At 40.0% G+C, this 27,886-nt stretch overlaps 2 protein-coding genes and 2 long non-coding RNA genes across 8 annotated transcripts in view; 1 reads left to right on the top strand and 3 right to left on the bottom strand.

Annotated features, from left to right (window-relative positions):
* The window catches only part of SMURF2 (SMAD specific E3 ubiquitin protein ligase 2), a 65,337-nt gene extending 59,512 nt beyond the window's left edge, over positions 1 to 5,825 (bottom strand). Inside the window, exon 1 of the mRNA XM_068655045.1 lies at positions 5,430 to 5,825. Coding sequence (XP_068511146.1) covers positions 5,430 to 5,481 — 52 coding nt within the window. The 5' untranslated portion in view covers positions 5,482 to 5,825. The remainder of the gene's footprint in view (positions 1 to 5,429) is intronic.
* A 238-nt stretch (positions 5,826 to 6,063) lies between these two features.
* LOC137841766 (uncharacterized) lies at positions 6,064 to 11,466 on the top strand. 3 transcript variants are annotated; one of them, XR_011088727.1, is made up of 3 exons: positions 6,064 to 6,196; positions 9,961 to 10,093; positions 11,004 to 11,466. It is a non-coding gene; the product is annotated as an uncharacterized lncRNA (long non-coding RNA). The 3 variants fall into 3 exon arrangements; XR_011088726.1 differs by having other exon boundaries at positions 6,064 to 9,399; XR_011088725.1 differs by having other exon boundaries at positions 6,064 to 9,710.
* Positions 10,795 to 11,766, bottom strand: LOC137841768 (uncharacterized). Its single transcript, XR_011088729.1, has 3 exons — positions 11,550 to 11,766; positions 11,184 to 11,279; positions 10,795 to 10,920 (listed from the first exon to the last, which is right to left on the bottom strand). It is a non-coding gene; the product is annotated as an uncharacterized lncRNA (long non-coding RNA).
* An 8,370-nt stretch (positions 11,767 to 20,136) lies between these two features.
* KPNA2 (karyopherin subunit alpha 2) lies at positions 20,137 to 26,301 on the bottom strand. 3 transcript variants are annotated; one of them, XM_068654932.1, is made up of 11 exons: positions 26,165 to 26,301; positions 25,467 to 25,587; positions 25,232 to 25,369; positions 24,701 to 24,789; positions 23,652 to 23,920; positions 22,435 to 22,529; positions 22,076 to 22,339; positions 21,254 to 21,487; positions 20,989 to 21,171; positions 20,737 to 20,886; positions 20,137 to 20,631 (listed from the first exon to the last, which is right to left on the bottom strand). In XM_068654932.1, exons 2-11 carry the CDS (start codon positions 25,539 to 25,541, stop codon positions 20,539 to 20,541), a joined length of 1,590 nt encoding a protein of 529 aa, XP_068511033.1. In that variant the 5' UTR covers positions 25,542 to 25,587; positions 26,165 to 26,301; the 3' UTR covers positions 20,137 to 20,538. The 3 variants fall into 3 exon arrangements, with proteins under 3 accessions (XP_068511033.1, XP_068511034.1, XP_068511035.1); XM_068654933.1 differs by having other exon boundaries at positions 26,144 to 26,213; XM_068654934.1 differs by lacking the exon at positions 26,165 to 26,301 and adding an exon at positions 25,990 to 26,014.
* Between the last annotated feature and the right edge of the window lie 1,585 nt (positions 26,302 to 27,886).

Below are 27,886 nucleotides of genomic sequence, written 5' to 3'. Positions count from 1 at the left end.
CCACATCTTCAAACACATGCAAGAAAGATGTGGCCCAATGGCAAGATGTCATCTTAGGTAAGATGGCAAAGCAAGGATAAAGATACACTTCAAAGGCCATGAGATAAAACAGAACAAAACATTAAAAGCTGTCTTCTTTTAGGGATCAACTCATTCACCTTAAGGACACAAAGATAAAATGTCTTCATCTTGGGCCTGATCAGATTTTCAGTGATTAACAAAAAAGAAAACAGAAAAGAATTTGTCACTGATAGTTGAGTTACTCAGCTACGCAGACAGACATTATGGTATAGCTTAAGCTCTTTAAATGTAACTGAAAAGTGCAATTCTGAAAACCAGTGACAATTTTTCCAACTCAGAAATTCTATTTTATTCCCCTCCCAGCTTTATTTGTTATTTTCTAAACACTAGAGCTGTCTGTGGATTTCCCATCTGTCTCCTACATATGTCCCATACATTACCTACAAACATAAATCCTCCACTAGGCTTTCACTCGATGCTTTCCTGATTCTACAACTAAGGACAAATATCGGGCCTTCTTACTCCTTTAACTGGAAGTTTGTGTAGGATGGTTTTCCTACTATGATTGCCTTCTCCAAATCCTTTTTGATCTTTGCCACTATATCTCATTGCATATCCTTGATCACAAATACCTAATTTTATACCCAGACAAATAAAACTCTGTCATATAAGCTGATCCCACTGAAACAAGCAGTTGAAAATGCTCTATACAGCTGCTCAGTTGTTTACTGCAATTCTACGGAGTCTGATTTATATGTATATAACTATCTACAACTACACACTATATATATACACATACACAAAGTATATCTCTCTATATACTTATATATACATACAAAACACACACTTAACACTTTAATGAAAATATGGAGCACCCGTCATTCCCTATACACTCTTACTACTAGATACATGCCTATTGACTTTGTAATAACTGGACTAGTTTCATGCAGCTACTATGTAATTTATTGATTCCAATCTCTTAAATGCTAGTTTTTAGTAAGTCAAGTCATTAAGTCAAATACACCTTACGTGAAGGAACCCCATTGTTTTACTGTTGACTAAAGCCCATCTAAATACAGGCTGCTGGTCAAAGGAGCAGTCCTGCCCTCTCTTCAGCTTCTCATGGCACATCCCTTCACCGCGAAGAAACATTTCTTCTTGGTAGGATTAGTTTTCAGCTCATTACACAGCTAGCTACATAGTTGCTGGAGTCAACACAAGGGACAGGGGAGGAAGGTAAAACGAGGGTCTACAAAGGGAAAAGAGACAGAATTCTGATTTTAAGCTGATCTAGACTTGCACTACCATTTAAGTCAACTATGAAACCAGAGCCTTGATGCTCAAAAATATAGGTAGCTACTTTTATCCATCAATCAATAATACTATTCCTAAAATGAGACTCCGCTATCCATAAACCTCAGCCCTGCCTCTAACAAAATTAAAAGGTTTGGACATTCCACATTATGTTGCAAAACTTCGAGAATATTCTGGTTTTTATCTAATATATACCTTTCTCAAGGATTATTATTAGTATCATAGCAAGACTTCCTAGGAATGTAGCACTTTCTGCCTTCAATAGTATAACCTTATAGTAAAGTACAGTACCACCTTCCTACTGTAAGAAATTAAGATATAGTAAAATCAACAAGAGAGAAAGGAGATGAGATGCTACCCATTTTCTCCAACACACAGATCCAGTGCTTTTTATTTCCTCAATTAGCAAACTGTCAGGCAACCTGAAAGCCCACTGTAAGGAGAAAGCCAGATCTAACAGCTCTACAGGCCTGCCTCCGACTCTTTACCAACAAAACTTTCCCAGCCCATTCCCACTCTATCTGTGGGACATTTATTACAACCTTGTATAATACAGCATAACTGTGCTTTGTAGCTATCAGAGTATCTTCACTTGTTAACTCTTCTGACAACAAATGCTAGCTGGAAGACCTGAACTAAGTTTAATTATGCATTAGCCTTTATTTAACTCAATATAGTTTAGTGTTCACGTAGATTTGCGGATTTCAAAGTGACTTCGAAAATATCTTTCTGCTTGATAAGGACAGCCTTACAGACTTCATTCAGATAACTGTCACTGTAAATGAAAGCAGGCAGATGTAACTAGTTCAACAGGAGAAAATTCACAGGTTAGGACATACAATATTTACTGAGCAAATGGAAGCAATGGTCATTGCTTGGTTTGAAAAATAAGAGATTAACATAGTCTTCAGCAATGAGGGTGGCTTTAGAAAAGAGTATAGTATATTTACAAATCCACAAATTCAATAAAACACCAGGAAAAATCACAGTAAAAATGCAAGGGGATGACTGCACTTGCAGTTCTAATAGAATTCAGATATACTCAGAATTGGACTAGATAAAGTAGTGGTAAAAAAATACAGAGTTAAAGGAATTTTCCTTACATTACAGCTTCCTTGGATAACATTATTACAAGCTGCTAAGATAAATTTTGGAGAAGACCAGCACGACTCTAGGCTTTAGCTAATCTAAATTACGCTGACTATATTTTAATCATAAACAAACATTTATACCCCCATACTAGAAGTTTCATCGAAGGCATAATTTTTGTATTTTAACAATAATCTAGCATAGTTCAAGACTGTGCAAAATGCATCAACATACACATCACTAAAGACCTGGGTGATATTTACAACAGACAACTAAGACTACAAGCAGAAGAATAATCTTTGAAGAAACATATAACACAGATGCACTGTAAACTAAATAAAAACTTACTAGAAGTATGCCACTGCTGTGGTTTTTCTCTGTTATGGAACCCAGACCTAAATAAACTGTTAAACACTTAGTGTAAAGGTATGCCAAACATTTCTCAGAACTTTCTTAAGGTCCCAACAAAGAATCAACCTTTTTTGCAAAATGAGGCCTAGGTTAAATATTTTATTTGGCTCCTCAAGATGGACTGAGAAGTTGGGCACTAGCTCCAGATCAGTTCTTGGACTCACATCAAACATTACCCTGTCATTTATCCAGTCAGTCAAAACAATGTTTTCCATCTAAACCTTTAATGTTTATGTCCTGAAAAACTGCTAATTGAATCCAGTTCTTGAAATCCATTTTTAATCTATACCATCTAATTTAGAGATAATGAACAGAAAAGATAAGTATTACACAACATTTACAGAATTAATCCTATAAATATTCAAGCCAAAACAGAAGACTGCTAGTGTCATAAGGCCAAAGAAAATTAAGATTATATAGCATTTGTAAGTTTGAGAATAAACTTTTAAAAACACTGAGATATACAGATTCTTTTAATTCCAAACAGTTTTAGAATTCAAGAGTTCTCAAACTGCTTTTCCAATCAAACAGGGTAATAGAAACCACACAGAATCCTTAAAACTATTCCTAGGCAAGAACTGACAACGTCAGCTCAATTAATAAAATTAAATGCTTTTAACAGCTTTCCTTAAACATGTAAAACTTCCTTAGAACAAATGACTTTATACGGAACAACATACAGTTAGCTAAAGCATAAAATACCTCAAGTCTTTCTAACTTGAGAAATAGGCTAATATTTCATATAAGCTTCCAAAAAACAGAAGTGGTACTCGGCAACTGCAAAGAGCAGCTAAATGGGGCATAGTCCCTTTAAAGACAATTTTGCCTTCATCCATCCCTCTGAAAATATAAAACGATAAAAATCTCAGAAACATTCCTCAAGAACATACCTGCTTCTTTTGGGGACTGATTGCTCAACTACACAGTCTCCTCAATATATAAAACCACAGCCTATTTCTGGCTTACAATCACATTCCCTATAACGTATTTATATTGTCAAAGACAGGATTAGATGACATGCTTAATCCTTAATAAAAAGAATATAAATATAAAACAAAATAGAACACAAAATATAAAGATGAAACGGACAACTGTGTAAACAGTATTTTCCATACTTTTACAAAAGGCTCCAGACTATTTTTAATGTTTCAAAGATAAGCATGTCTGAGCAATCAGGAAAAAAAAGCATTAAAGTACTGCATCAATAAAGCAATAACCTGAACAGAAAGCTACAAAACACTCTGCAAAAACAAGGCAGAGCTGTCCCCTGCTATATCCCAGCTATGCTTAAATGAAGAGCTTTATTTCTAAGTGCAATATATAGACAGTCAGAAATCTCAATGAAAACTAAATTATAAATTGAGTTAAAGTACTTCCAAAGTAAAACACAAGCAGATGCATTTTATTTTTCCCTATGAAAACAGCATACCTTGAAAAATATGTAGGAAACCACCTCTTTTTATTAAGACATTAAACTAAAAGTATTTCAGATGCACCAAAAGTAAATACATTGATTCTTTCATTTTTTTAAAAAACACATTTGTTTTGCAAGCTGGCTAAAAACACTATTTGCAGACCAGAGTACTTGCAGCATTACCCATTATCTTCTAACTGCTTACCTTCACGCGCTCACAAAACACAAAATATGGTTTATCTTATGGGGGGAGGGTAGGGGACTTACAATGGTTTTAGATAGCTCTTTTCTATAAAGCATTCTGTATTTTTTTAAATAAAGCTCTTGTAGAACTTCTGTATTTCTTCTCTGAACCTATTCACCCGGGTTCTTACATGTAAAACAAGATACTTTAAGTACATAGAAATAACTTATTTTTCTTCCGACCACGTAGATGAGCAGTTTTTATGATATTTTCAAATATTAGAGGTCAAGTGACTATTAGACGGCTTCTGAAATAGGGCTGGCCCCATAAGGCACTATATCAAACGAACTGTACACAATCTCAACTAAGGAAGTTGGCTTGAAAAAAAATAAACAAACAAAGAGATCAAAACAAAGCGTGTGACAGTTTCTTTCAAGTTCGCACTGAGAAGACGAAGGGGGGGGGGAATAAAATAAAAAGAAAGCGGGGTTAGCCGGGAAGCAGGCTCAGCTGCCCGCTGCCTCGAAGTTTCCCCCAGCCCCGGCTCTCCCGCTCGGGGGAGCCCCGGGCAGCCCCCGGCTTCCCCTCGCCCCGGCCCCGCCGAGACTTTTCGGTGCCGAGGCGCGGACCCCGCGGTGCGGGGCAGTGGGAGGAGAGGGTGGAAGGAGAAGGAAGAGCTCACTTCTTTTTTTTCATTCCTTTTCTTTCTTTTAATTGTCCCCCTTCTTCCCCCCCCACCCCCCAACCTTCTCCTCCTGAGGCCTGAGACTCCTCCAACCCCAGGTTCAACCTCAAATACACATGGAGGGAGGGAGGGAGCTCCCCGCCGCCCGCTCCCCGGCCGCTCTCCGGGGACCGCGGGCTTCTCCTCCCCGCGGCCCGAGCCCCGAGCCCCCGGCTCCGTCCCGCTCCGTCCCTCCCGCTCCCCCCCGGCCCAGCTCGGCCCTGGCGGCGGCAGGCCCGGCCGGGGCTCCCCGGCGCGGCGCTCAGCCTCACCTGTCAGTCGCAGCTTGACGGGCCCGTTCCTCCGGGCCCCCGGGTTGGACATGGCCCCGGCCGCGGCTCGGGCTCGGCGCTGCCCGGCCCGGGGCTGCCCCTGCCTCTGGGGCCGGGACGGGGGCCGGGGGGAGGGGACGCGCTAATGGAGTCGGGCTGGGCGCTCAGGGCAGCGGCGGCCGCCGGAGGAGGAGGAGGAGGAGGAGAAGCCCGGATGTGCCCAGCGTCGCCATGAGCGGGGCCGGCGCCGAGGAGGAGGAGACGCGGCCGCCTTCCCTTCCTTTCCCTTCTCTTCCCTTCCCTTCCTTTCCCTTCCCTTCCCCGCCCCCTAGCCCGCAGCCCGGGCGGCGAGCACAACAAAGCCGGGGACGGAGCCGCACGACCGATAGACGGACAGACGGACGGACAGACGGCCGCCTTCCCTCCCTCCCCTCGGCCTGCCCTGCCCTGCCCTGCCCTCGGGGGGGAGGCCGCCGGCAGCCCGGGGTTGTCGCTCCCGGCTCCCGCTCTCCTCGTCGGGGCCCGGCCGTGAGCGGAGCGCTGGGGGCTGCCCGCTGCTCCTGGGAGAGCTGGGGGCGGCAGGGGGGGAGCGGGTGGATTGGCACGGCCTGAAAGGAGAAGGGAAAAAAAAAGAAAAAAAAAAAAAAGAGAAAAAATAAAAGAGGAGGAAGTTGATAATGAAGTTGCGGGGGGGTTGGGCCAGGAGAGTCAAAGGTACAAATGGGAAACGAGCGTACGGGTGTGAGTTGCAAGCCGGACTGAAACAGGTACAGCCACGTTCGGGAGCGCTTGTGGTCTGGGGCAGTACTTTGCGCAGGGAGGGTGGCACAGGCTGGCCCTGGAAACTGTAAACTTTGGACTGATTCACTCGTTATCTGTGCTTCTTCAAAATTAGCAGTTAATTGCCATTCTCAAAACTGAACATCGTCAACAAAAGGCCTTACATTCACACTGTGTGGCCTAATTGAGCTCTCAGCCTGGAGGAAAAGTGACTCCTTCCAGGTCTTCCCAACCCTGCATGCACCTCCTGTGAGCACCACGCTGCACTGAGTCTCAGGTGGCTTTCTGTAGTGCCCAGCACAAGTGCCAAAGGGGCCTCTGAAGGCTGGGAAAAGCTCCCAGAAAAGCTGTGAAGGTTGCCACAGTAGTATAACTTAGAAAACTGTACTAATAAACCACACACCTATGTTTTACTAACTACCTTACTAATATTCTATACGTTTGCTGCAACTCATTTGGTCCTGTCATTGTACTGGCTTCTTCCTGCTGAGGCAACCTGTAAAGTATTATCATACAGGTAGTCATAGATTAGGATCCAAGCTATGAAACACGATCTAGACATGGGATGAAAAGATGACCTATGCTTCATAGGTCATATGTTTCATAAAGTTTATAATGTAGATTCTGCATGGCCCAGAAGGTTTACCTTCTGGAGTTATACACAATGCAGAACTGAACTAGCATGTCTAGAGTTGTCCTGTCTTGACTGAGCTCAGGTCTTGGGCCTCATTAAATCAAATCTGGGAGCAGGAACTGTTTTTTTGTTTTGTTTGTTTTGTTTTGTTTTGTTTTGTTTTTCCCACTGAAGGCCTTGAAAGTGGGATATGATTCTCAAAGTTCTCCCCCTTAAAATGAGAACGTGTCCCCTCCCCACACTGGGTATGTGTAGACTCACATCTCCTTCCTCCCAAAGCGTTTCTTAAGAACCAGGTTCTTCTAGGTGGGAATTTTCAATGCGTTCTGTTGCAGTAGCACCACTGCTCTGATGTCACTTCACCTGGGAATGGAGAAGTCCTGGGATTGAGCCTCTTCCGCAGCCAGGATTATGTCTGTTTCCTGTGCAATAGCCTGTTGAGTATAAAGATAGCAAGTGTTAGTAAAGAATCTTTCTTTACAGTATAGCTAGAGCACAAGAGATAATGCCCTGATTCATTGCTTACCCAGTATTTCAAACAAAGAGAATTTGAAACAAGTCTAACCTTTATTTACTACAAAACACAGACACAATATACCTGCTGATTCTATGGTTTATATGCTGCACTGAAACAGTTAAAAGCTGCTTTATCATAGTTACATAAATTCACATGTACCTCAAAGACATTCCAGGTGTCCTGATTCTTGCATTAAAAAAAGAAAAAAAAAAAAAAGGAAGAAGAAAAATCAGCCTTAATAATTGAAGGTCATATAATTAAAGTTTCAGTCTGCTGTAAATTCACATAGCCAGGTCATTATCCATTTCCAAAACCACCTATATAAAGCAAATGGCTGATGGCTTGCAAATATTGCAACATTACCTGGCCACTGCTGAACTGAATAGAAAAACAAAATACAAAGCTACTTTTCACATGCTTACCATCTTTCTAGGTTACTCTATGTTTTCCTAATGTGATGGTTATTTGTTTCTGGGGTCTTGCGATGCACTCTGCATTCAACGTAGCATTCAACAATTCTGATATGATTTGACAAAAGTATTTCAGGTTATGTTAAATATAGTACTCTTGCTACGTGACCTTTTTCTAAAGGATAGCTAGTGTGTCAGACATTCATTGCAATGCTAATATTTAAAAAACAACTATTGGGATTAAATAAAGTGTTTCATTGCTTAGTAAATATTTGGACATTTTATTGCTTTCATTAAAAGTGTTTTTTAATGAAGTTTCCTAGTTTTTCAGAAAGCAACTTGCTGAACTATACATTTTTCAATTATTTTTGAACAGGCCTTTAAATGAAAATCCTGTGATATATTGCGAGTGTTAGAGCATTAATTGAGAATTCATGCATTTGGGTCACTATACAGAATGCAGTGGCTGCAAGATTACTGTTACTGCCATGCACACAAAGATGTAGTATTTGATTATACTTATTTATTTTTTAAATAAAACTACATGACTTGAGACTATTTACTGATATATCCAAAATGCATCAGTGACACCTAAGAAAGCCCTGTTCAGTAGGTATGTATTTAATAGGGGGCTTTATCTCTCATTAGCATCTCACAGACAATGCACATCCCATTTAGGTCAGGACTATGTCCTTTCTTGACTAAAGTTTGTAGAAATGACCTAGATTATGTTGCACTTGGATAGACAAATGCACCAGATGCAAAATGCTCTTTTCTTCCCTTCTGGCTTTGTGCAAGCATTACAATGTCTGTACCCTGGATGTTCTACAGATGTTTCTGTCCCATGATGTCTCACAATTTTCTTTAGGGAAATCGACATTTTTATTCATTGCTCCCCTTCACTGAGTAGGATTGCCAAGCAGCAGAATTTAAGACAAGCAGCTCAGTGAAGGATCTGTGCAAGATCTGCAGCAAAGAGAGGTCAGGGAGCCTTGCAAAGTGCCAAGAACTGCAGGGAATGTAGGAGACCAAAGATACTGACAGCACCTGATGATTGAAAGTGCTACTTTTCCAACAAAAAAATTCCACATGAATGTTACGATCCAGAGAGTTTCTTGTGCCAGTGCTATCCCCCAAGTTCTCAAAATATTCTCAGATTAATGGAACAGATATCTCACTGATCTAGCTTTAGGTTTTATAAGCCAATGGGTTACAGTAAATGTTGTGTTTCTGTAGTTCCATTTCAAGAGTGAGAAGGGGTTTCACACCTAATACTGCTGATCTTGTGAGGTAAGCAAGTAAATATCATCATTAACTGCTGACAAGTGATCTGTGTTTCACTCTAACTTGATATCATTGAGCAACAAATCCTTTCAAGATGAGGTAGCTAGCTCAGATCCAGAGGGAAGGGAGTGCCTTGCATCACCCCACAGCTCACTTTTTGGATGTCAGCCTTGCTGCTGGACTCGGGAGGAAGTCCCATCTAGTTTTCTTCAGCCAGAAGTTAGCAACTGAGACACAGTTGGAGTCTGCGTACACACTGGAGACGGTGTACAGAGAGAGGGTGAGCTCAGACATCTACAGGACTCTGACAGCATTGTAGAGGACTTCAGAAGGACAAATTTAACAGTTGGTATTAGTGAAATTTTTGAATATGTAGAAATACAAAATCTTTTGTTCTATGGCTGCACAAAAAGGGGCCTTGATTCTTGAATTTCCCAGGAGGAAGAAAATGAAGGCTTTGCATTCACAGATAGTTCTCAAAGGATTCAGTGGTTTTGGACACTGGAAAATGTGAACAAATGTCTTTAACCAAATAGTGCTCATTTTCAGAAGAGGATAGTTGTTAATCTTTTGGAGGTGAGGTCCTCTGCATCTTTAGAAATGGAAGAGCACACTGGAAACTCATTCCTCGGCATATGTTCAAAGCAAAAGAACATGTAAGAATTACATTCCATTTCTTTCAGTATAGAGGTTTAATCACACCACATTCCTTTAGCAGTAATGAGAGCTGGCTGGTGTTACACTACATTCTTCCCCAGCCTCTGTGATGATATCAAGAAAGCAAGAATTCTGCCACTATTGTTAAGCTTTTCTGAGTAAATTGAAAGGTTAAAACAGTATTTTCCTCAGTTGATTTTGAAAAATGAAACCATTTAAAATTTTCTGGATTGTATTTCTTCCTACTAGCTCTTCCTTTACTCAATATCCCAATGTTGTGGTTGAATTGGAGACACCACCACTACAGATCATGGAGTTATGGACAGCTGATTACAAGAGAATTATACCCCTGTTTGCTTTTTCTCTCCATTGCATTTAAATTGTAAGTGCAATCGTTAATGCTAAATGCATATTTTTGCCACCTAATGGTGTAATTCTGAGTGGAAAAGTGTTATAGCAATATATACCTAGGCAACCCCATTAAGATTTATCCAGTCCAATTTCACTTGAAGAAAAAAGTTTGAAATACTTATACAAGACTGTTTCCTTTCTTAGACCGTTAATAATTTACTTTTTTTTTAAATATATTTATTTACTTTTTTTATTTTCACTAAGGGTTTATTAATATTATCAAAAAAAAAAAAAAAAAGAGAAATTTTGAAAAACAGTTAACATTTATACTACCAGCCTGCCTCTTCTCCAATTTACCTGAATAACTAATTCCCTTTCAAAGCAATTCCATTCATCTTAATGCAAAACATGATTTTAAAGACTAATGTGTTTGCCTGACATTGTATTGTAACCTTCACTAGCTTGTTCTGTCTGTCCCAAACCAATTTCCACAATTAATAGCAAGTGTCTTCAAAGGAGGAACTTTCCCTTGCAGTCTAAATACTGTGCCTAATAACAAGTAGGCTGTATCTAAGTTGATGTCCCAATACACTCTCAGTAAAATCCAGTCATTAGTAACTCTAAATTTATAATAACAAAGCTCAGACTCCAACTTTTTTGTGAAAACTGGAATCTGGGCAAACTGTTTTTCGAAAGAACAATGACCTAAACAAGTTGTTTCCTTAAGTATAAGCAAAATACTTACTGTCCTGAAACGTGCAGTAAGAGAACAATGAGTGTAAGTGATCAGAGTGGATATCACAGCTACTGTGAGAATCTCCGAAGAGGATGCGTTTGGACCCCATATTGCTTCATTGTCTGAAAGATAATGAAAAAAAAAAGATATCTTGATTTTGCAGAACTGACTTGCAGAATCTTTCTCCTCCTCACTGATTTTGCAGGTGATGACTTCCCAATGCCACCTAGAACACTGCTTTCTGTGATCTCTCTCAGCCTTGACCTCCTTCATCAACATATTTGACTGCAATGGGCACCATTCCCCTTGTCTGCCTTTCTAGCACAGTTTTTTTCTTTTAATCCTTCTCTAATCCATTCATGACATGTTAAAATAGCAAACCTACTTCCTAGATTCACTGCAGATCCATTGCATTTTTGTCTTGTTCCTAAACGGAATTCTGTCCATTGTGAGCCTTTTTGTTACCTTCCCTGTTGCTATCCTGTATGAAAAGATCAAACTCTACTGAAGTTACATATAAAATGCTTGTGCATTTCAGGAAGAGAAAACTAACAATCAATACTTTAATTTTGTACAAAACTACTTATTATCATTTGCAGATCATAACTATCAGACTGCATTGCTTTGGTTGTTGGTGAACTGAATAAACTACATTCAAGTATTCAAATGCACATGCTTAAATACCTGGTTTAATTCTGATATCGTTACTGCTCAGAGACAAAGAGAGTTAAGCCAGCCATGGAAGACATACCTATCAGAGTTATATGATGAAGAAACATGTCTGGACAGAGGCTCTGGTTCTCACTAAGATTCCCTTTGGCATACAGAGACAATGTTTATGCAAGAGGTCAAGATTCAATCCATTTCTCAATCTGGAGCTTGAGATGAAACTTTTCAGGAGAAGAAACTAGGAAGGAAATCTCCACCCATATGCTGGCTACTGAAAAAGGGGGCAGAAGCTGGGAGCAGCAGACACCATAGTCCTCTGAGACAGGATGTGTCTTGGGGAAATGATGTGTCTCTGAAGGGAAATGACTGCAGCTGTGGCTACAAAAAAATTCATGAGCTCCCATATCACAGGATTTTCCAGTGGTTAGTCACTAAGATAACTTCTAAATCCATCCATCCAGAGCAGATTAGTAACTGATGCACAGATATTCCATGCACTTCTTTAGCCATGTTATTTCCTCCTCATCATGGTCCCACAGGATAGCACTATCCTAATGTGACTTTAGATGAAAAAGAAGAAAAAAAACAAACAGATTTTAAAGACAGGTATTAACATATCATAAATAGAGGTACTGCATTATACTCTATTACTATTACTAGCCAGAGTCTAAAATTCACTTTCTGAAAGAGGTAAGTCCATTGTTCATTTAAAGTGAGAAACCATGTTATGGTGCTTGGGCAAATGACTAGAAATTAAATGGGGTTTGTTCTAATTTACACTAGTGTTCTATCTCCAGCACTGTTGTCTAACTCAGATCAACACCATTCCCTGTTGTTGAACCTGCATTGACCCAATGACAGACTTCACACAGCATTTTTAGCAGCCCAGCACAAAGGGCAGAGCCTAATTTCACAGTCTTTAAGCATAGTGAAATATCTTAGGCCTAAAGATTTTCCCTCATTTGTCTTACCTTCAATATCAGCAGGAGTGCCAACTCAAAGTACAAACTAGGTCTTCAATGACCTGGGCCTAAAGGGTCTATGTCTGAAAAAAAAAAAAAATTCCTCCTCCCTGCCCCCCCCTCCCCCCCCCCCCCCCCCCCCCAAAAAAAAAAGACAATTTTTGCTTGATTTCACCTTATTTATCCATGAAATACTGTTGATAACACAATGCCTTTGCTGGACTCTTTGAAGGCTAGCTTTGTCAAGTGCCTTGAGAGCTATGTGCTAAGTATTCCAACTAATTACTAAGGTTTCCCTGAAGAATTGCATGTTCCATCATGCAATTACTCTGCAGGACTTTCTCATGTTGCTTTGTAAATTTTATCCTTGGATTTATTTGGCTAATATAAATAGGTTCATAAAAGACCTTCCTGAATAAGACAGTTAGAAGCAATCTCCTCTGAGTGACATGTATCAAGAATTTACTACCGTACTACAACATCTGTCTCTAGATATAGTCTGATTCAACTTGACACTGTGTATTTGTCCCAGTGGTATGCAGCTTAGACAAATGAAGTGTTATTAGGAAGACTGTCAGCCCAAACTATTTAAAACAGTTGACATAAAGCACTGTTTTCAACCAACCCATATTATTTAGCCACTAAAGGAATACCAGGCCTTCTCTAATCTTTCCTATCCCTCGTGGCCCAGCATCAATTTGAAACAATAATTCTGTTGTCTGCAAAAGATGAGCAGTAAAATCTCCTATATTGTAAGTCTCTCCAAGTCTTAATTATGCTGATGCCGAGAGCAGGGTGCCACTGACAGCAATGCCAAAAGCTGACTCAGTTCTGCTTCTACAAATTCACCCCTTAGACACCACTGATCAACAGTGATACGTTGGAAGGTAGCCGCCACATTAAATCTCTCTCTTAGCCTAGTTAACATCAGGCTTGTGCCACAGCCAGTATAAAATGCCTTCGAAGAAGTAAAAAAGTGTTCTATGATGTACCTTCTGTCCATGCAGCCAAGGAAAGAAGAGATGCTTTCCTGACCCCCAAACTTCTAGAACATTATCTGATAAGCCATAATACTTTGGCGTAATTAGCTTGTTCTCATTGCCCATCATTACTTATCTAGATATTCAGGTATTAAAAACCCATGTTTCTGGCTTTACAAAATTGCATACATGTCAGGGGTTAAAATGAGGTTTCAAGAGGGCCAATTTATCCCATTCCAATCTCTTGTGGAGACACAAATACTGATAGGAATAGGCAACGATGCTAGCAACAGACTTCTCTGTCTATCTAATGTTGGCAGAGAAAGCAAGCATCCTGGGGCAGCGTAAATCATTTAAACAAAACAGCCCTCACATTATAGTTCTGATTTTCTGTGTTTCTTCAACAAAGTGGAAGTTTTTCCATGTGTCTCATACAAGTTACTTCCAAACATTTTCATTCAAGAAATGAGTTTCATTCCAGGAGAGCTATCAAACTATAACAATATTATGTACTTCTACAGGTTATTGAATCTGCAAGGTTCAACAACAAAAATAGCTAACAAAGCCTTAACCCCACAAGATTATTATTTTCTGCCCTGGGTAAGCAACCAGAATGAGCTGTCCTAAAGGGTGTGTAATGCATACAGTCATACAGTTTTCTGAATTACTGCAAAGAACCTAGGCTAACCAGCTTTCGAAGCACTGAAAGCATTCCCCTTTGTCTTACATTAACAAGTTTGTAGACCTTTATCAACAAAATGATTTAATCTGAAAAATAATAAAGCAAGGTTGCAAGCTATATAAGAACAGCCCACATATTTAAGTAGGTTAGTAGGCCTAGTGAAGTGCTAAAAGTAACCAAAACCTGTTGACATGTGTCTTGAATTGTTCTTTTATTCCACTCTTGAAAGCCTTTAAAATAGAACTGGCAGAATGGTGGCTTTTTGTTTGTTTGTTTGTTTGTTTTTGCTTTTATTTTTAGCAGTAGCATTCAGGGCCAACGTGTCTAGCTAGGTAACTTGTCTAATAAAATGTGAGATCTTGCTTCTGCAATCAGGTGTAATCATCCTGCAAAGTGATGTATCTAGCCCCTAAACGCTTATATATGCATTCACTGACTACAAATTTATTTATTTTTGAGTGAATGCTATATCTCATTTATTCGGTAAAGCACGTTGCACAGTTTGGTTGCTACAAATTTAACAAGCATTTGGAATACATTGCTAGAAAACATTATGTTCCAATTTGAGTCTAATCCACAGTCAGTTGGCTATGAGGAAGTAAGCTTTCCGTTTAGTTAGAATGTTTTTTTTTTTTTTTTTTTACTATTTTTTTTTGTTTGTAACTATGGCACGCTGAATTCTGTTGACAGCTGCAAATCCACTGTGCAATACAACAGATCAAATTTTGTATTTTGCAGCAGTTTAAGTTATTTGCATATGCTATTGGTTATACTGAAAAGTTTTTAAAGGTAGTCTGGACAAAAGATGGTTGTAGGAGTGGGCCAATCTAATTTTTCTTAAGTTAATTCCAGGATTATTTGTTATTAAAATAGGTTTTATTGGAAATGATTAGATCCCCATCACCAGTCTTCCTCAAACACCTCTGTTTCTCCTTTCTGGCTTAATTTAAATCTTGCATACTTTCTGCCATCCCGCTTCTGCTTACGTTTTCCTTTTATAATCCATGTCTGGCCGCAGTCTGCAGGTGTTGATATGCACTTATGCACAGACGGGGTAATAGCTTCAGTTTTAGGACCTATACAAAACAATTTTTCTACACAGAGAGGAAAGATTTCTGGTTAATTCACGATGAATTTTGCAAAGTGGTTTTTAAGAAATGGAATGTGGATGTCCTGTCACACACCCCGCTCCTTTATTTTTTTATATTGGTAATGTGCTCTCTATTGTAAACTATACAGACTACAACAATGTTATTTTTTTAGCCATTAGGGGAAAGGAAATGACATATGGAGAGAATTCAAGTCCCTCCTCATTCCTAGAGAGTCTATCCAGAAAGTCAGTATGCTGAGCTGCGTCCAAGTGTCGTTTCCTGCTCAGAATTGGGAAGGGGAGTTGGGGGTGGAAAGAGAGAAGGATACGTAACACTAAATTGCTGCTTCTGATTAACAGCAACATTCTGCAAATGATTTCACAGTATTGCTTTGAACAGAACTGAACCTCTGCAGCCCAAATATGTGTAGCAATCCACTGATGAAAGAGCTATTTTTACATCTGTTTCATATAGTGGGTAAAAATGAAGTGATTTGGATGATGGAAATGTTCCTTGGAGATTATTCAAGATTTTCTGATAACTTTGTACATCCATTCTTCCACATGCCCACAGAGCATAGCTACATACTCCTGGTATTGTAACTATTCTACCACCATGAACCTGTACACAATCCAATCTGTTACAGATAACAAATCAAGCAGCTTTCCACTACTTATATAAATAAGAAAACATGTTCAAAAGCTGATTCCATAATTTTCATTTAGTATTGCAATACAAATTGAGAAAGATATGAAATAAAGTAGAACACTTTCCTAGTATACTGACTCTTTCACTGCGCTCAGGGATGTAATCCAACCTCTTCCCCAGTGAAATCAGTGCCCTTGATTTTGCTTTAGTGTGTCAGTCAATTGAAACTCCCTTCCTGACGTATGATTTATACATCATTTCTGGACGTGGCCCATTGTTTTGTTTAAATGATAAGCACAACATTTTAATGTGGTCACGTTCTGCTTAGTAAGAATTAACAGGATTTTTCTCCACCCTGCTTTAATTTTTCTCTCCTTTCCTCATCACTTTAAATCCCAACTTTACTTTCCTCCCACTAATGACACTCCCTAGGGTAGTGGGTGAACTGCAACCTGGAAACAGGCCATGGCTCTTCCACGAAATATTCTGGCTTCAGCGGAAGAGTGTCCATTTCCTGGAGCCAGTCTGAGACAGACAGTGCTCTGAAGTCAGAAACAGGACTGGAATCCAGTGACCCTTATTCCACATGAAGTGCTGTGAAACTGAAGGCACATCAGTTCTTTCTTAGCCATCTATATGTAGAGCTCCTGCCTGACTTCTATCAGTGCCATGTTATGGATCAGTTAGAAGGAAGTGTTTTCCAAACACAGTGAACACCGTTACACACTTGCAGGTCGAATGTTCTTCTGAAGTCTGCAAGAGGGTTAGGTACACCCTTCCCAGCCTCAGGATGGCTCACCTAAATTCCCTCTTACAGTTCTCTAAAACGTTTCCTAACATTATATATCTAACATTATTTCCTCTGAAGGTGAGTTGAGCTTAATTTTTTTTGCTCAGGCCAAAGAGTTAACACTTAAAAGACTTAAAGAGTTTCCTATTAGGTTTTAAGTGAGAGTGTCAATGTTTTCCTTTCTAGGCCATATATGACCAGTCACAATTAAACTTCATTAATTACTTCTGTTTTGAATAACAGTACTTTTTCACAAATTGTATACATTCCCAAGATTTATTCCTATTCTCAAATATTATTTCATTACCTTATCACAGAAGAGATTCAATACTCCTGGGATAAAGCTATATTCAGCAAAAGGGTAATTATAACCAGAGGTCCCATGGGTTGACTAGAGGAATGGACATGAGGATTCCCAGGCTCCAGGTTAATTCTACTTGCTACTTTCTGGATGTCTGTGGATAACTTTCTTGTATCACAGTTTGCTCTGCTGCAAAACAGAAGAGACCTGTGAAATATTGTTGGTTAGTGAATTCCTTTACCCAGAAACCTAAAGCTGTTCCTTCTTGCTGATATACTATCACGTATTTCTGTGCAATGTAAATTATTTTGTATGGAGCAGCAAGAAGCAGCTTCACTTGAGAATATTTTAGTTTAAATCACAGGAAAAGAAGAATAGATTTCAGCTAATTAAAACACTTCTGGCTTTTCCATGCTTTAAACCCTTCTTACTTTATTGGAATGTGAATGGACACCCTACTGAAAATCAGGACCGCAAAGCCTCTGCTCTTCCTTCAGAGCCTCACATCTTAGAAATCAGCAAGTGGAAGCAATCCCACAAGCAGAATTTCCTAGCATCAGAATTTCAGGAGTGGCCATGTTTTCTGGGATCTTGGACTGAAATCCTGCCACCAGTCCACAGATAAAATAGCGCTAGCAACAACTCCATTCAAGACCAGTTGATGTCAGCAGGGGTCTGTTACTGTTGCTCTCAGCACAGCAGTCAGCAGACTGGCACATAGGCCACCAGGCATTTATTCCAGCCCTTACCCTGAATTAGGCATTTACCAAATAAATAATGCTGGCTCTTAAATCTGGCTAGATAACATACACGTACAAATAAGTACCTCTTGCCTTTTGCTCCTACCATTTTTTAAAGCAAGAAACGCAGCCTAATGGGTGACTAGGAGCCTAACCTCAGAAATAGTTTGCATTTTCTTAGAATAAGGGAGTGACTCACCCCAGTCACTTACTCATAATCACTGTAGTTTGTTGCTTGTGGAAACACATACTGCCAAGAGCAGGACTTATTGGTGGATAGGCTGAATACACTTTTCTTGGATAAAAACGAAGTCTTGATCCCCAGAAAGTTAATTATTAAGCCACTGAGCTGACAGGCATCTAGAGAAGAATTTGCAGTGTTCTATTATTAACTTAGTATATTAAATAATTCTGAAACCAGTATATCACGAAAGAAAAGTAGAGATAACACTATTCAACGAGCATTCTGAATTCTCATCTCCTTTTCTACATAAAGAGAAGTCAATTTGACTTCATATATGCTAAAAAGCAATTAAAGTAAGCTGTATGTTTTAAAGTAACAGTACCTGATATAACACTTTTAAAAGATTATGCCTTACATTAAATATTTAGTCTGGTTAAATACTCAGGAATTAGCACATGGTCGTTTCCTGTAACTACAAGAGGTTGCCTGAGGGATTTTATCTCAGTATTTTCTTAAGAGAAAAATCAGGTGTGTCATACCTGAGCGCCCCACGCTGGATGAAACTTCACAACCTCTTAGAAGCAAAGAAGAAACTGCAATGCTGTCTGTAGCACCCTCTAGCGGAAGATGCATTATTTTACAGAATTGGATCTCAGTATTACTACAGAATCCCGAATTACATTTCACAATCCACAAGCATAATCAATGGCTTTATGCTGACTTTGCATAACTGTTTTTCTATAGATTAATTTCTTCAACTCTTTACGGACTATTTTGTGGCTTACATTTTCATGTTGAAGTTGGAGGTTTAACAACAAAGCAAAGGACACAACAAGGCTTTACAAGGTAGTAAGAGCCCTTTCTGCTCGTTGTCTTTTGTTGTGTTTCCCCAGAACATTAAAGGCTTCAGCACTGCAAGATCAATGGTTCCGTCCACTTTTCACGGGTACCACCACTATGGTAACAGTGGAACAACAGCCTAAGGGTGTTGCAGCATCTATGATGCCAGACATGCATTCTGCCTTCAGTCCAGCATTATGCTGCTTCACTACTGCCCTCCCTACAGCTTCTCGTGTAGTCTTTCATTAGTGCAGAAGATGGGCAGGAGTAAGAACAGGCCATAAGCATGTTTAATTTGTACTCATTTAGCATCACCCCACTCTCTCTCTCTCAAAAATAGGCAAAGAGATAAGCAACACTGAGACATCAACTTCTTCAGCAAAAGATACAATGGAATTACAATACTCACCGGCCTTAAAAATTCCTACAGTAAAGCTTTTTACCTGCTCTATCATTTTTTTTTGATTTATTTTGCTTTAAGGAAAAGCAACTAACAGTGCAACCAGAAGTATGAAGAAACATTAATCAGTTCAGCACAGTGTAATTTTTGCAAGATGTCTTTTGTGATGAAAAAGTTGCTGGGCCTTGTTGACATACCAGTGACAGCAATGTGCATATATGGCCACCTTCTGAGCTACACTAAGGAACTACCATCGCTTACAGAGTTCTAATCCAATATTACCATACAAGTGATTGCTGTATAGGAAATACTTCTAACCATAAAAATAGATAAGAATGTTACAAGTAGCCATTGTCCTGTACATTACCTTCAAAGAGTATATAAGACGTAAGTGGCTTTATCAACACTTATGATAATTACCAATATAGTAAGTTAAAACAATTTGAAAATGTGAAAGAGTTGTGTACTGTAAGTTCGGCTCCCTGATTTCTGTAGTGTAAGAAGCGTTTAGTTCAATAATTAAGGACTGTCTTCTTTGGGTAGTACATCACATGTATGAGAACACAGGTAGTAAAGACTTGTAGAAGCAAGCTTATCTAGGTAGAATATCAGTCTTCAGGTAGGGAGGGTACCACTTTTGAACATGTATAATAGTAATGGAAGTGCGACTGATATCTACCACTCCAATTAAGTCATTGCTAAAGAAGTCTGTGGTAACAGTATGAGAGTGAGGGTAATCTAGGTATAGAAAAGACTATCCTTTTAAGAAATTATAACAACCTTAACATATTTCTTCAAAATATAGGAGGTAGTTTTAACTCTGTTATAAACAAGGTAGAACTAACCAGATTTCTGTAAGATAGCTGGAGAGAAGCAGCAATTCATTTGCTCTTTAGTAAAACAAGGCTACTGTACACAGAATTCAGAGCTTGAAATAACCAAGCTGTTTGAAAACATTTAGAATCAAATCTCAATATTCTTCACATTATATATTGATTAATGATATTTACCATAGCAATTTCCTTTCAAGAGAGCAATTGACACAGCTCAATTTGATGTATTGATACCACTTTATTGAACTAGAGACAAATTTTTAAAAGCCTACTCAGTGTTTTGAGTGTAGTAGTTTATAAGGAGGTTACACAGAGCAAAGTTACAGAGCAACGGCTCATGCTTTGAGAGAAACGTATATTGCCTACCTGCATTCTTACGCAAGACAGGGACAGTAAAAGACAGAAATCAGAAAAGAACACGTATTTACAAGCATCTCAGAGAGTGAGGTTTACAGTTAACAGTTAAAAATTCACATATGTACAGTTTTGAACTGTTCAAGTATGGTTCAGTTGGACAAAGTGCTACAGGTCACAAAAAACAAAGAGGGGCTATTAAGACATAGAAATGGCAGACACTTGTGTGCCAAATAACTTGTACATAGTTACAGTGTATGCAACATCTAGAAGTTGAAAGTATTTGGAGTATTGCCCTGAATTTGGAAAGTGTAACTAGCAGCAGTAGATTCTGGTACAACATTTTGGTCTTCCTCCTCCTAGAAGAAAAAGAAAAAAAAATTGAAAGAGCAGTAGAATTTCAATCTAGTAGGGTAGTGCCAGAATACAAAATCAGAGTGAAGAGTTGTCCTGCAGCGACTTACTTCTGCTGAGAAATATTTCTCAATGAGGGTAGATGAGGCTTTGTACACTTGTTCGTTTTCATGCGACTGAAGAGCTTCAATTTTGTCTAGACCTCCACACTCCTCAATCATGAGGCAAAGTTTTTCAGTCTCATTAATCTTCTCAGCAGCCTGCAAGGGATAAGCATAACCTCAGGAAAGATGTATGGGACTAGCTACTAGAGAGCCATTGCAGCAATCTGGACAGTGATCAAGTATACTGCGTCTACATACCAGGAAAATATTAGAAATAGCATCCAGAATTACTAGTACAGTCTTGCTGTCTTTAGCAGAAAGAAGATTCAGGAGAGGTTCAACAACACCAGCCTGAACGAGATAGACGACCTGGTCAATCGTTCCACCACTTGTATAGTTAGTCACAGCCCACACAGCTTCCTTTTGAGATTTGAAATCCCCCTACAAAGGTAAAGGCAGGATATGTGAACACAGACAGTAACAGTAATGGTGAGAGCACTAACAGAATATGTTTTTTGTTTACCTTCCTCAGAATACCAATGAGATAAGGCACAAGACCATGATCTACAACTCGCTGAATCTGGTCTTGACGTCCTGCAGTGATGTTTGACATTGTCCATGCTGCTTCTTTCTGAATGTTGTTTTTATGATGAGAAAGGAGACTTGGAAAGACAGATAGTGCTCCTGAATCGATAACAATCTGGGTCTGCTCATCAGTACCAGTAACAATATTTCCTATGGCTCTTAAAGAGGGAGTCTGAAACAGATGTGAAAATAGTAATTAAAAATGGTGTTACCTATGCTTTGCTTCAACAAATATAGCCATAATCGAAGTTCCTCTGCTCTAGCCTTCCAGTCAGAAGTGGGATATACTATCATAACTATTACATATGCAGACATTAAGCACCCTTAGACCACACCCCTTCAAAACCAATGTACAAACAACTGCTAAAAAGGAAGCTATTTCGTAAGCTCTGTCAAAGTACAATAGTTTTGTTTCACTGTAGTTACTGTGCAGAAGTCATTTCTAAATGCTATTCCTGGAACGTGAATTTCCAACTACAGTATAGAGTTAAGCCCAAGCTTTAAAGTAGGTAGATGATCATGTTGGGCTGGGTGCTAAATATATTGTTTTAAAGAAGCTTGATAGCCATCGACAGTACTCCATGCCTCATTTAGGAGGGTCTTCAGTCAAGACAGAAGCTCAAGGCTCATCTACACAAAACCTGGAACAAACATCAGATTGCTGTCTCATAAGAACCTTTCACTTACATGGACACTATTTTAACTAGTGTTCTCCATGAGTTCAGTCAAGCAATGGCAGTTTGCAGGCTTGATAGCTTACCACTATTGGCAGTTCACTACACCCCAGAAGTTTTACAAGTTGTGGCACCAATCCAGTTTTCACAACAACTTCTATCCTGTCATTGGAGCCATCTGTTAGATAGGAGATCGCCCAGCACGTGTCTGCTAAAACCTCGTGATCATCATGGTGCAAGAGTCGAACAAGAGTTGGAAGAATCTGCTCAATAGCTTCTATGGGTGGTGCAGGATTCTTATTACGACACAAGTTTGAGAGGGTCCAGGTAACGTTGCGTAAATATCCAGACTGCAAGAGTTGAAATAAACCATCAATAACCGTTTAAGTTACTTTAGCCCTTTTACTTATTAGCAACTGTAACTTGGGTCATACTATAAACTTACAGCCAGAGAAGAGAGATCAGGAACAGCCAGTAGAGTCAGCAGTGGTTCAATTGCACCAAATTTAATAACCAAATCCCTATAGGTAGAACCATCCCCTAAGAAAGAAAAATAACCAGTTAAGGGATAGAAGTATGTGTGCATACAAAATCATTACATGTTATATTGTGAATGCTATTTCTACCTAATGGCTAGATAGAAAGTAGTAAGAGTTGGAAAGGACTACTACCATGGGTAAGCCCTATACCAAGCATGTGTTTCTCTAATCAAACCAGTGATGTTCAACATTTGATTTCTGAAGGAAAGAGTTTAAGGAAAGCTCTACAGAACATACAAGTTTATAACTAAGCAGGGACTTGCACATCTGTGAAAACATATGTAAGCCCTACCATAAAAACAGCTTTTCCTATAACAAGGAACCCAAATCCATTATAATTATTGGTTGTTAGTATTCTACATTATAATACTGAAGGATTTTCTAAATTTAATGGAATTATTCTATTGCTCTCCCCAAAGGATACCTTATAACCAAGTTTAAAAAAAGAGAAGCCACCCCTCTAAATACAAGCTATAAGAAATTCTAGTCAGAGAAGCATTTTATTGAGCTGACCTTCTCTGCATGAAAATTCAATATTCTCTGCAAGTCACAGCTGTTGCAAAACATAATATTACAGCTAGTAAGAATACCAGTGAAAATAATGTAGTTATAATATTGTTCTGAAGAACAGAATCTAACACTGGCAGATCAAACAATCCTGACAGGTGCACGAGAACCTTCAGTATACTTAGCTACTAATACAATACACTCATATCAATGTTTCAAAGCAAGTAGTTGTAGGTGTGATGGCCAATGTGCCATGAGCCTTCTGCTTCCAATCTCCTTCCAGTAAACAGAGAGAGCAGAGCTCAGAGTCAAAAACCTCTAGTGAAATGTGAAATAAGGGTCAGTCCTACGCTGTAACATGCTTATATAGCTATTTGAAAAAGGAATTGAAATATGAAAGCAGTCCATTTAATAGAACCCACAGATTGTCAGACTATACATGAGATTAAACCAAGTCTGAAGACTTGTCCATAGCATATTCTACATGGCAGAGCACATCTGTACTCACAAAGGATTAGAGTTCCAACAAGCTCAGCATGCTACACATAACATAATTTTTAATAGGAGGACATTACTAAGGGATTAGGTTTGAAAGTTGTGTATTATATTGACATACCTGCAATATTTCCTAATGCCCACACAGCTTGCTCACTGATGTGAGTATGAGGAGAGGCCAGTAGTGATATAAAGGCTGGAATAGCCCCACCATCTACTACTGCCTTTGTTTGTTCAGATGTGCCCGAAGCAATGTTGGTAAGTGCCCAGGCAGATTCAAACTGAATAGGACTACAGTCTGCTCTACCCAAGAAGGAGACAAACTTTGGAATCAAACCAGCCCGAATTATGTTGTCTATGGGGGGCTGCTTCTCTCTTGAAAGGAGTTTCCTAAGGAGGAACAAAGAGGAAGCATTATTTTTGTGTGCAGAGATCTAAACAACAGATTCCATTAAGTCATTCTAAAGAAATCCATGCTTAAAAGAAAAAAGAAATGGATTGAGGTCTATTAAGACCTTAATCAATACAAGAGAAAATTCAGCCAACCTAGACATCATGAATGCTAGATTCCTAAACCTCTAACATTGTTTTGGCATGTCTTCACTTATGAGTGGTTCTGTTCAGACTACAGAAGTAAAGTAGACCCTACAAGAATTATAACACATATGACTTGCTAGATATTTCTCAGCAGACAGAAGAGTAGTGCTAGAGTGCTGCTTCTAGCAGTCAGAGTAAAAGGAAGTTAGGCGTATTTTGAATTCTGGTCACACTGTTGACCACATTATTGTAATGTAGATTGTTGCATTCAAATATTGTGGTTAAATGTTAACACAGTTTGAAGATATCTTATTCTGATATAAGGCATTTACTGCTACTACTCCTAGAACTCTGAGACTGACTATTGTTTACTTTACTACCACCAAACCACTAGAACTACTATTCAGGGAAGGGTTCAAGCACACTAAACATTCAAAAGCCACATGGCTTCCATAAAATTCTGACTAAATTAAATGCAACTGAACATTCTATATAAAGCCAACTCAGCTGTTTATTGAACTACTGTCTGATAAGAGCCATATTTGCTGCCATAAGAAGGCATTTAATCATAAGCCAAGCCTTTGTCCTTGCCTAGGCATACAGAGCTGAATCATTTACCTCTGAACTCCTTACCTGGCAGCTTGAGTAGCCTGTAGCTGAAGCTCCATGTTATTGCTATTAACTCCTTTGACAATTTCTTCAACAGACCAGTGTGCTGAAACCTGTACAAGAAAAGTCCCTTGAGTGTTTTGCTAGGAGATCATGCAGTTTCATGACCACAGAGGCCTTTACACAGTACTATGAAGAGGCCATAATTTACAACTCTTTGCTTTAATGGAAGCGATACCCCTACGCAATACTCTAAAAAATTCAGCCACAACTTTATCTACAGTTATCTGAACAGCTGAAAACATTTTGTTTCACACAGTTACACAGAGACAGTAGGTTTAAACACAGCTGCCTAAGCCCTCCTAAAAGGTAGCCTATCAACACAGAGAACACTTAAAAGCTACTTGAAAAGGGATCTACAATGTAGTCCATTAAAGTTGATAATGCATATGTAGCTGTGTTATGTCCCATGTGAGAAGGGATTCAAACTGGTGTGGCTTCCTTGATTGTACAATGTAAAACTTTCATGTGTATCTGTTCTGGGGACCTACTTACCTGGTTGTTCCTGTTTTCCTGAAGGGGAGAAGTGGCATCATCTGGTAAAGTGCTAACATTTCTTCTTTTAAGCATCTGGTCATCTTTCTTAGCTTTCCTCAGCTCTACATTGACTTCAATACGCCGCCTCCTCATTTCCTGGAGAATATACGTTCACCATAAGTTCTTGGCTTTTTCAACTCTTGCTTAGATACGCAATGTCTAACTAAAATACTTACTACATGAAAATACTTACTGTGGTATCTTTCCCTTTGTTTTTGAACCTGTTCAAGCGAGCTGCTGCTGCATTGGCATTCTCGTTAGTAGACATCTTGGTTATCAGCTAGATTTCGAGAAGCACAAACTAAAACACAAGTCTAAAAACAGAGTAAAAGGTAAACATCACAAGTTTACTCCACAAGAATGCAAGTTAAAATGCTAGGATCAATGCCCAAGACCAAGAGATACTAGCTTATACTAGAAACTTTAACCTCTAACTTGTTTAAAGATACCAGTAACATAACAAACTGCCTCTTCAAAAGCTTAATTGTTACAGCAATTTCAAACGTTAATAACAGGCTAGCAAACATATCCTTTTAAAACCCCTTCAGACAAAAAACACCAGAATCATTGTTTTTAGGGAGCAAGATGCATATTCTTTCCCATAGACAACATCTGCTTACTTTAAAGCGCTACTTCCACTGCGCCCCACCACTATATCGCACAGACATTCAGCCCATCCCCACCCCTTTAACACAGAAAAGGCAGCGACACAGAACCCCAGGAAGCTCCAGCGAGAGAGAAATGCCGGCCGGCCCTACATCCGCGGAGCGCGGTCCCTTGTGACAGAGCAGCTCACACCGCGTCCCTGCCGCACGCCACCACAGCCGGCTCCTCAGGGCCGCAGGCTGCTCCCCCCGCCCTGCCCCGCACCTCGGCCTCAGGCCCCACTACCTCCTGCCGCCCGCAGCACGCTGCCACTGCGCCAGGCCGCGCCGGGCGGGATTTAAATTTCCCGCTGCCCCGCTCTGCCATTGGCCAGTTCGAGCCATAGCAACGCCCTGATTGGTCGGTTTGAAATACTGCTCGTCTCGCGATGAGACCGGGCGAATCTCCGCCGTGCTCCCGGAAGAGCGGCCCAGACGTCGGGTATTCAAAGAGCCGTCCTCGCCTCGGTACTACAGCTCCCGGCATCCACCGCGCTACCCGCCGGGACAGTGCCCGTAGGACTAACAGCAGCCAGGCCTCGACAGGCCAGCGAAGACGGCGCAGGGCATGCTGGGATTTGTAGTTTCCTAGGGACCAACATCAGGGAACGAGATTGGGATGTATTGTGCCCATGGTGGGCTGCGAGCCGGGGGTTACTCACACTCAGGCCCCTCGCTCTGAGCATAGAAACATTATGGTTGGAAAAGCCCTCCAGGATCGTCTGTCCAACCATCCCCTACCACCAATGTCACCCACCAAACCATGTCCAGAAGCACCAGGTCCAACCTTTCCTCAAACGCCCCCAGGGACAGTGACTCCACCACCTCCCCGGGGAATCAAACCACTACCTGACTCCTATTTCTAAGAGGAAATGTCTCCTCATTTCCAACCTGAACCTCCCCTGGTGCAGCTTGAGGCCATTCCCTCAAGTCCTATCACTAGTTATCTGTAAGAAGAGGCCAACCCCATCTCCCCACACCTTCCTTTCAGGCACTTTGCGTCAGTCACAGATTTCCTCACACACAGACTAAATTTTTGGGTGGATTTGTCTGGTTCCAAGAGTTGGACTCAATGATCCCTTCCAACTCAAGATATTCTCTGATTCTACGATTCTGTGCCACTAACCATCAGATCACTGAGAGTTTTCCTGAGATCCCGTGTGATCCCATCATAGAAACATGTACAGGAATTTAAAGAAAATGGGGAGGGAGACTGCAATTTAAAACAACTCAATAGCACCTAGGGCAGACCAAAATTAAATCATACAAAATAATGAGAAAGTAATCCTTGTAGCAAGCCCAGAAAATGGACAACTTTGGGATTGTCTCACATAAGAGGCTGTTTACAAGGGATGGAGTACAAAGGAAAAGTGCCCTATTTCACAGGAGATTTAATTCTAACCATAAAACCTGAGGAAAAAACATGATTCTGCCAGCAAGTCAAGCACTTCAACACCTAAAATGTACAGCTCAGGGTAAAGAAGTGCCAAAGATGCACATTGATACCTGGGGATTAAACCACTGTGCTAAACCAATTACACTCCTCTGTAGATGCATGCAGCAGTTAAAAAGAATGAATCCAGAGGAGGATTTACCAGAGACAGTTTACACAGCTTGTTTTAGCCCTACCATTAAGGTCTTTGTAAAATAAAAACATCACAAAACATTTACGCAAGAGTAGTGAAGTTAAAAGAAGAAAAACCACATCAGTCGCAAATGAAGATACTGAATAGGACTAGAGTTCTGTAGATGGAAAAAAAATAGCAGCTTAAAAGTAGAAATTGAACTAAAACACCTGGCTTGCCAAAGGATCAAAGAAGTGCTGTGAAAAAAGCCTGCTGGGTCATAACTTGTTGGAGCACGTGCAGTCCAGAGCCACATACCTTGGCCAGAGAAGCCACGGAGACTGCAGGGCCGGGTGTTGCAGGTCAGGGAGAGGGATGGGGAAAACAGCTGAGGCTGCGTGCTG

Source organism: Anas acuta, chromosome 18 (genome assembly GCF_963932015.1).
Source record: "Anas acuta chromosome 18, bAnaAcu1.1, whole genome shotgun sequence".
Taxonomy (NCBI): Eukaryota; Metazoa; Chordata; class Aves; order Anseriformes; family Anatidae; genus Anas; species Anas acuta.
Note: the sequence above shows the minus strand (reverse complement) of the source record. Positions and strands in the feature narration are given on the sequence as shown.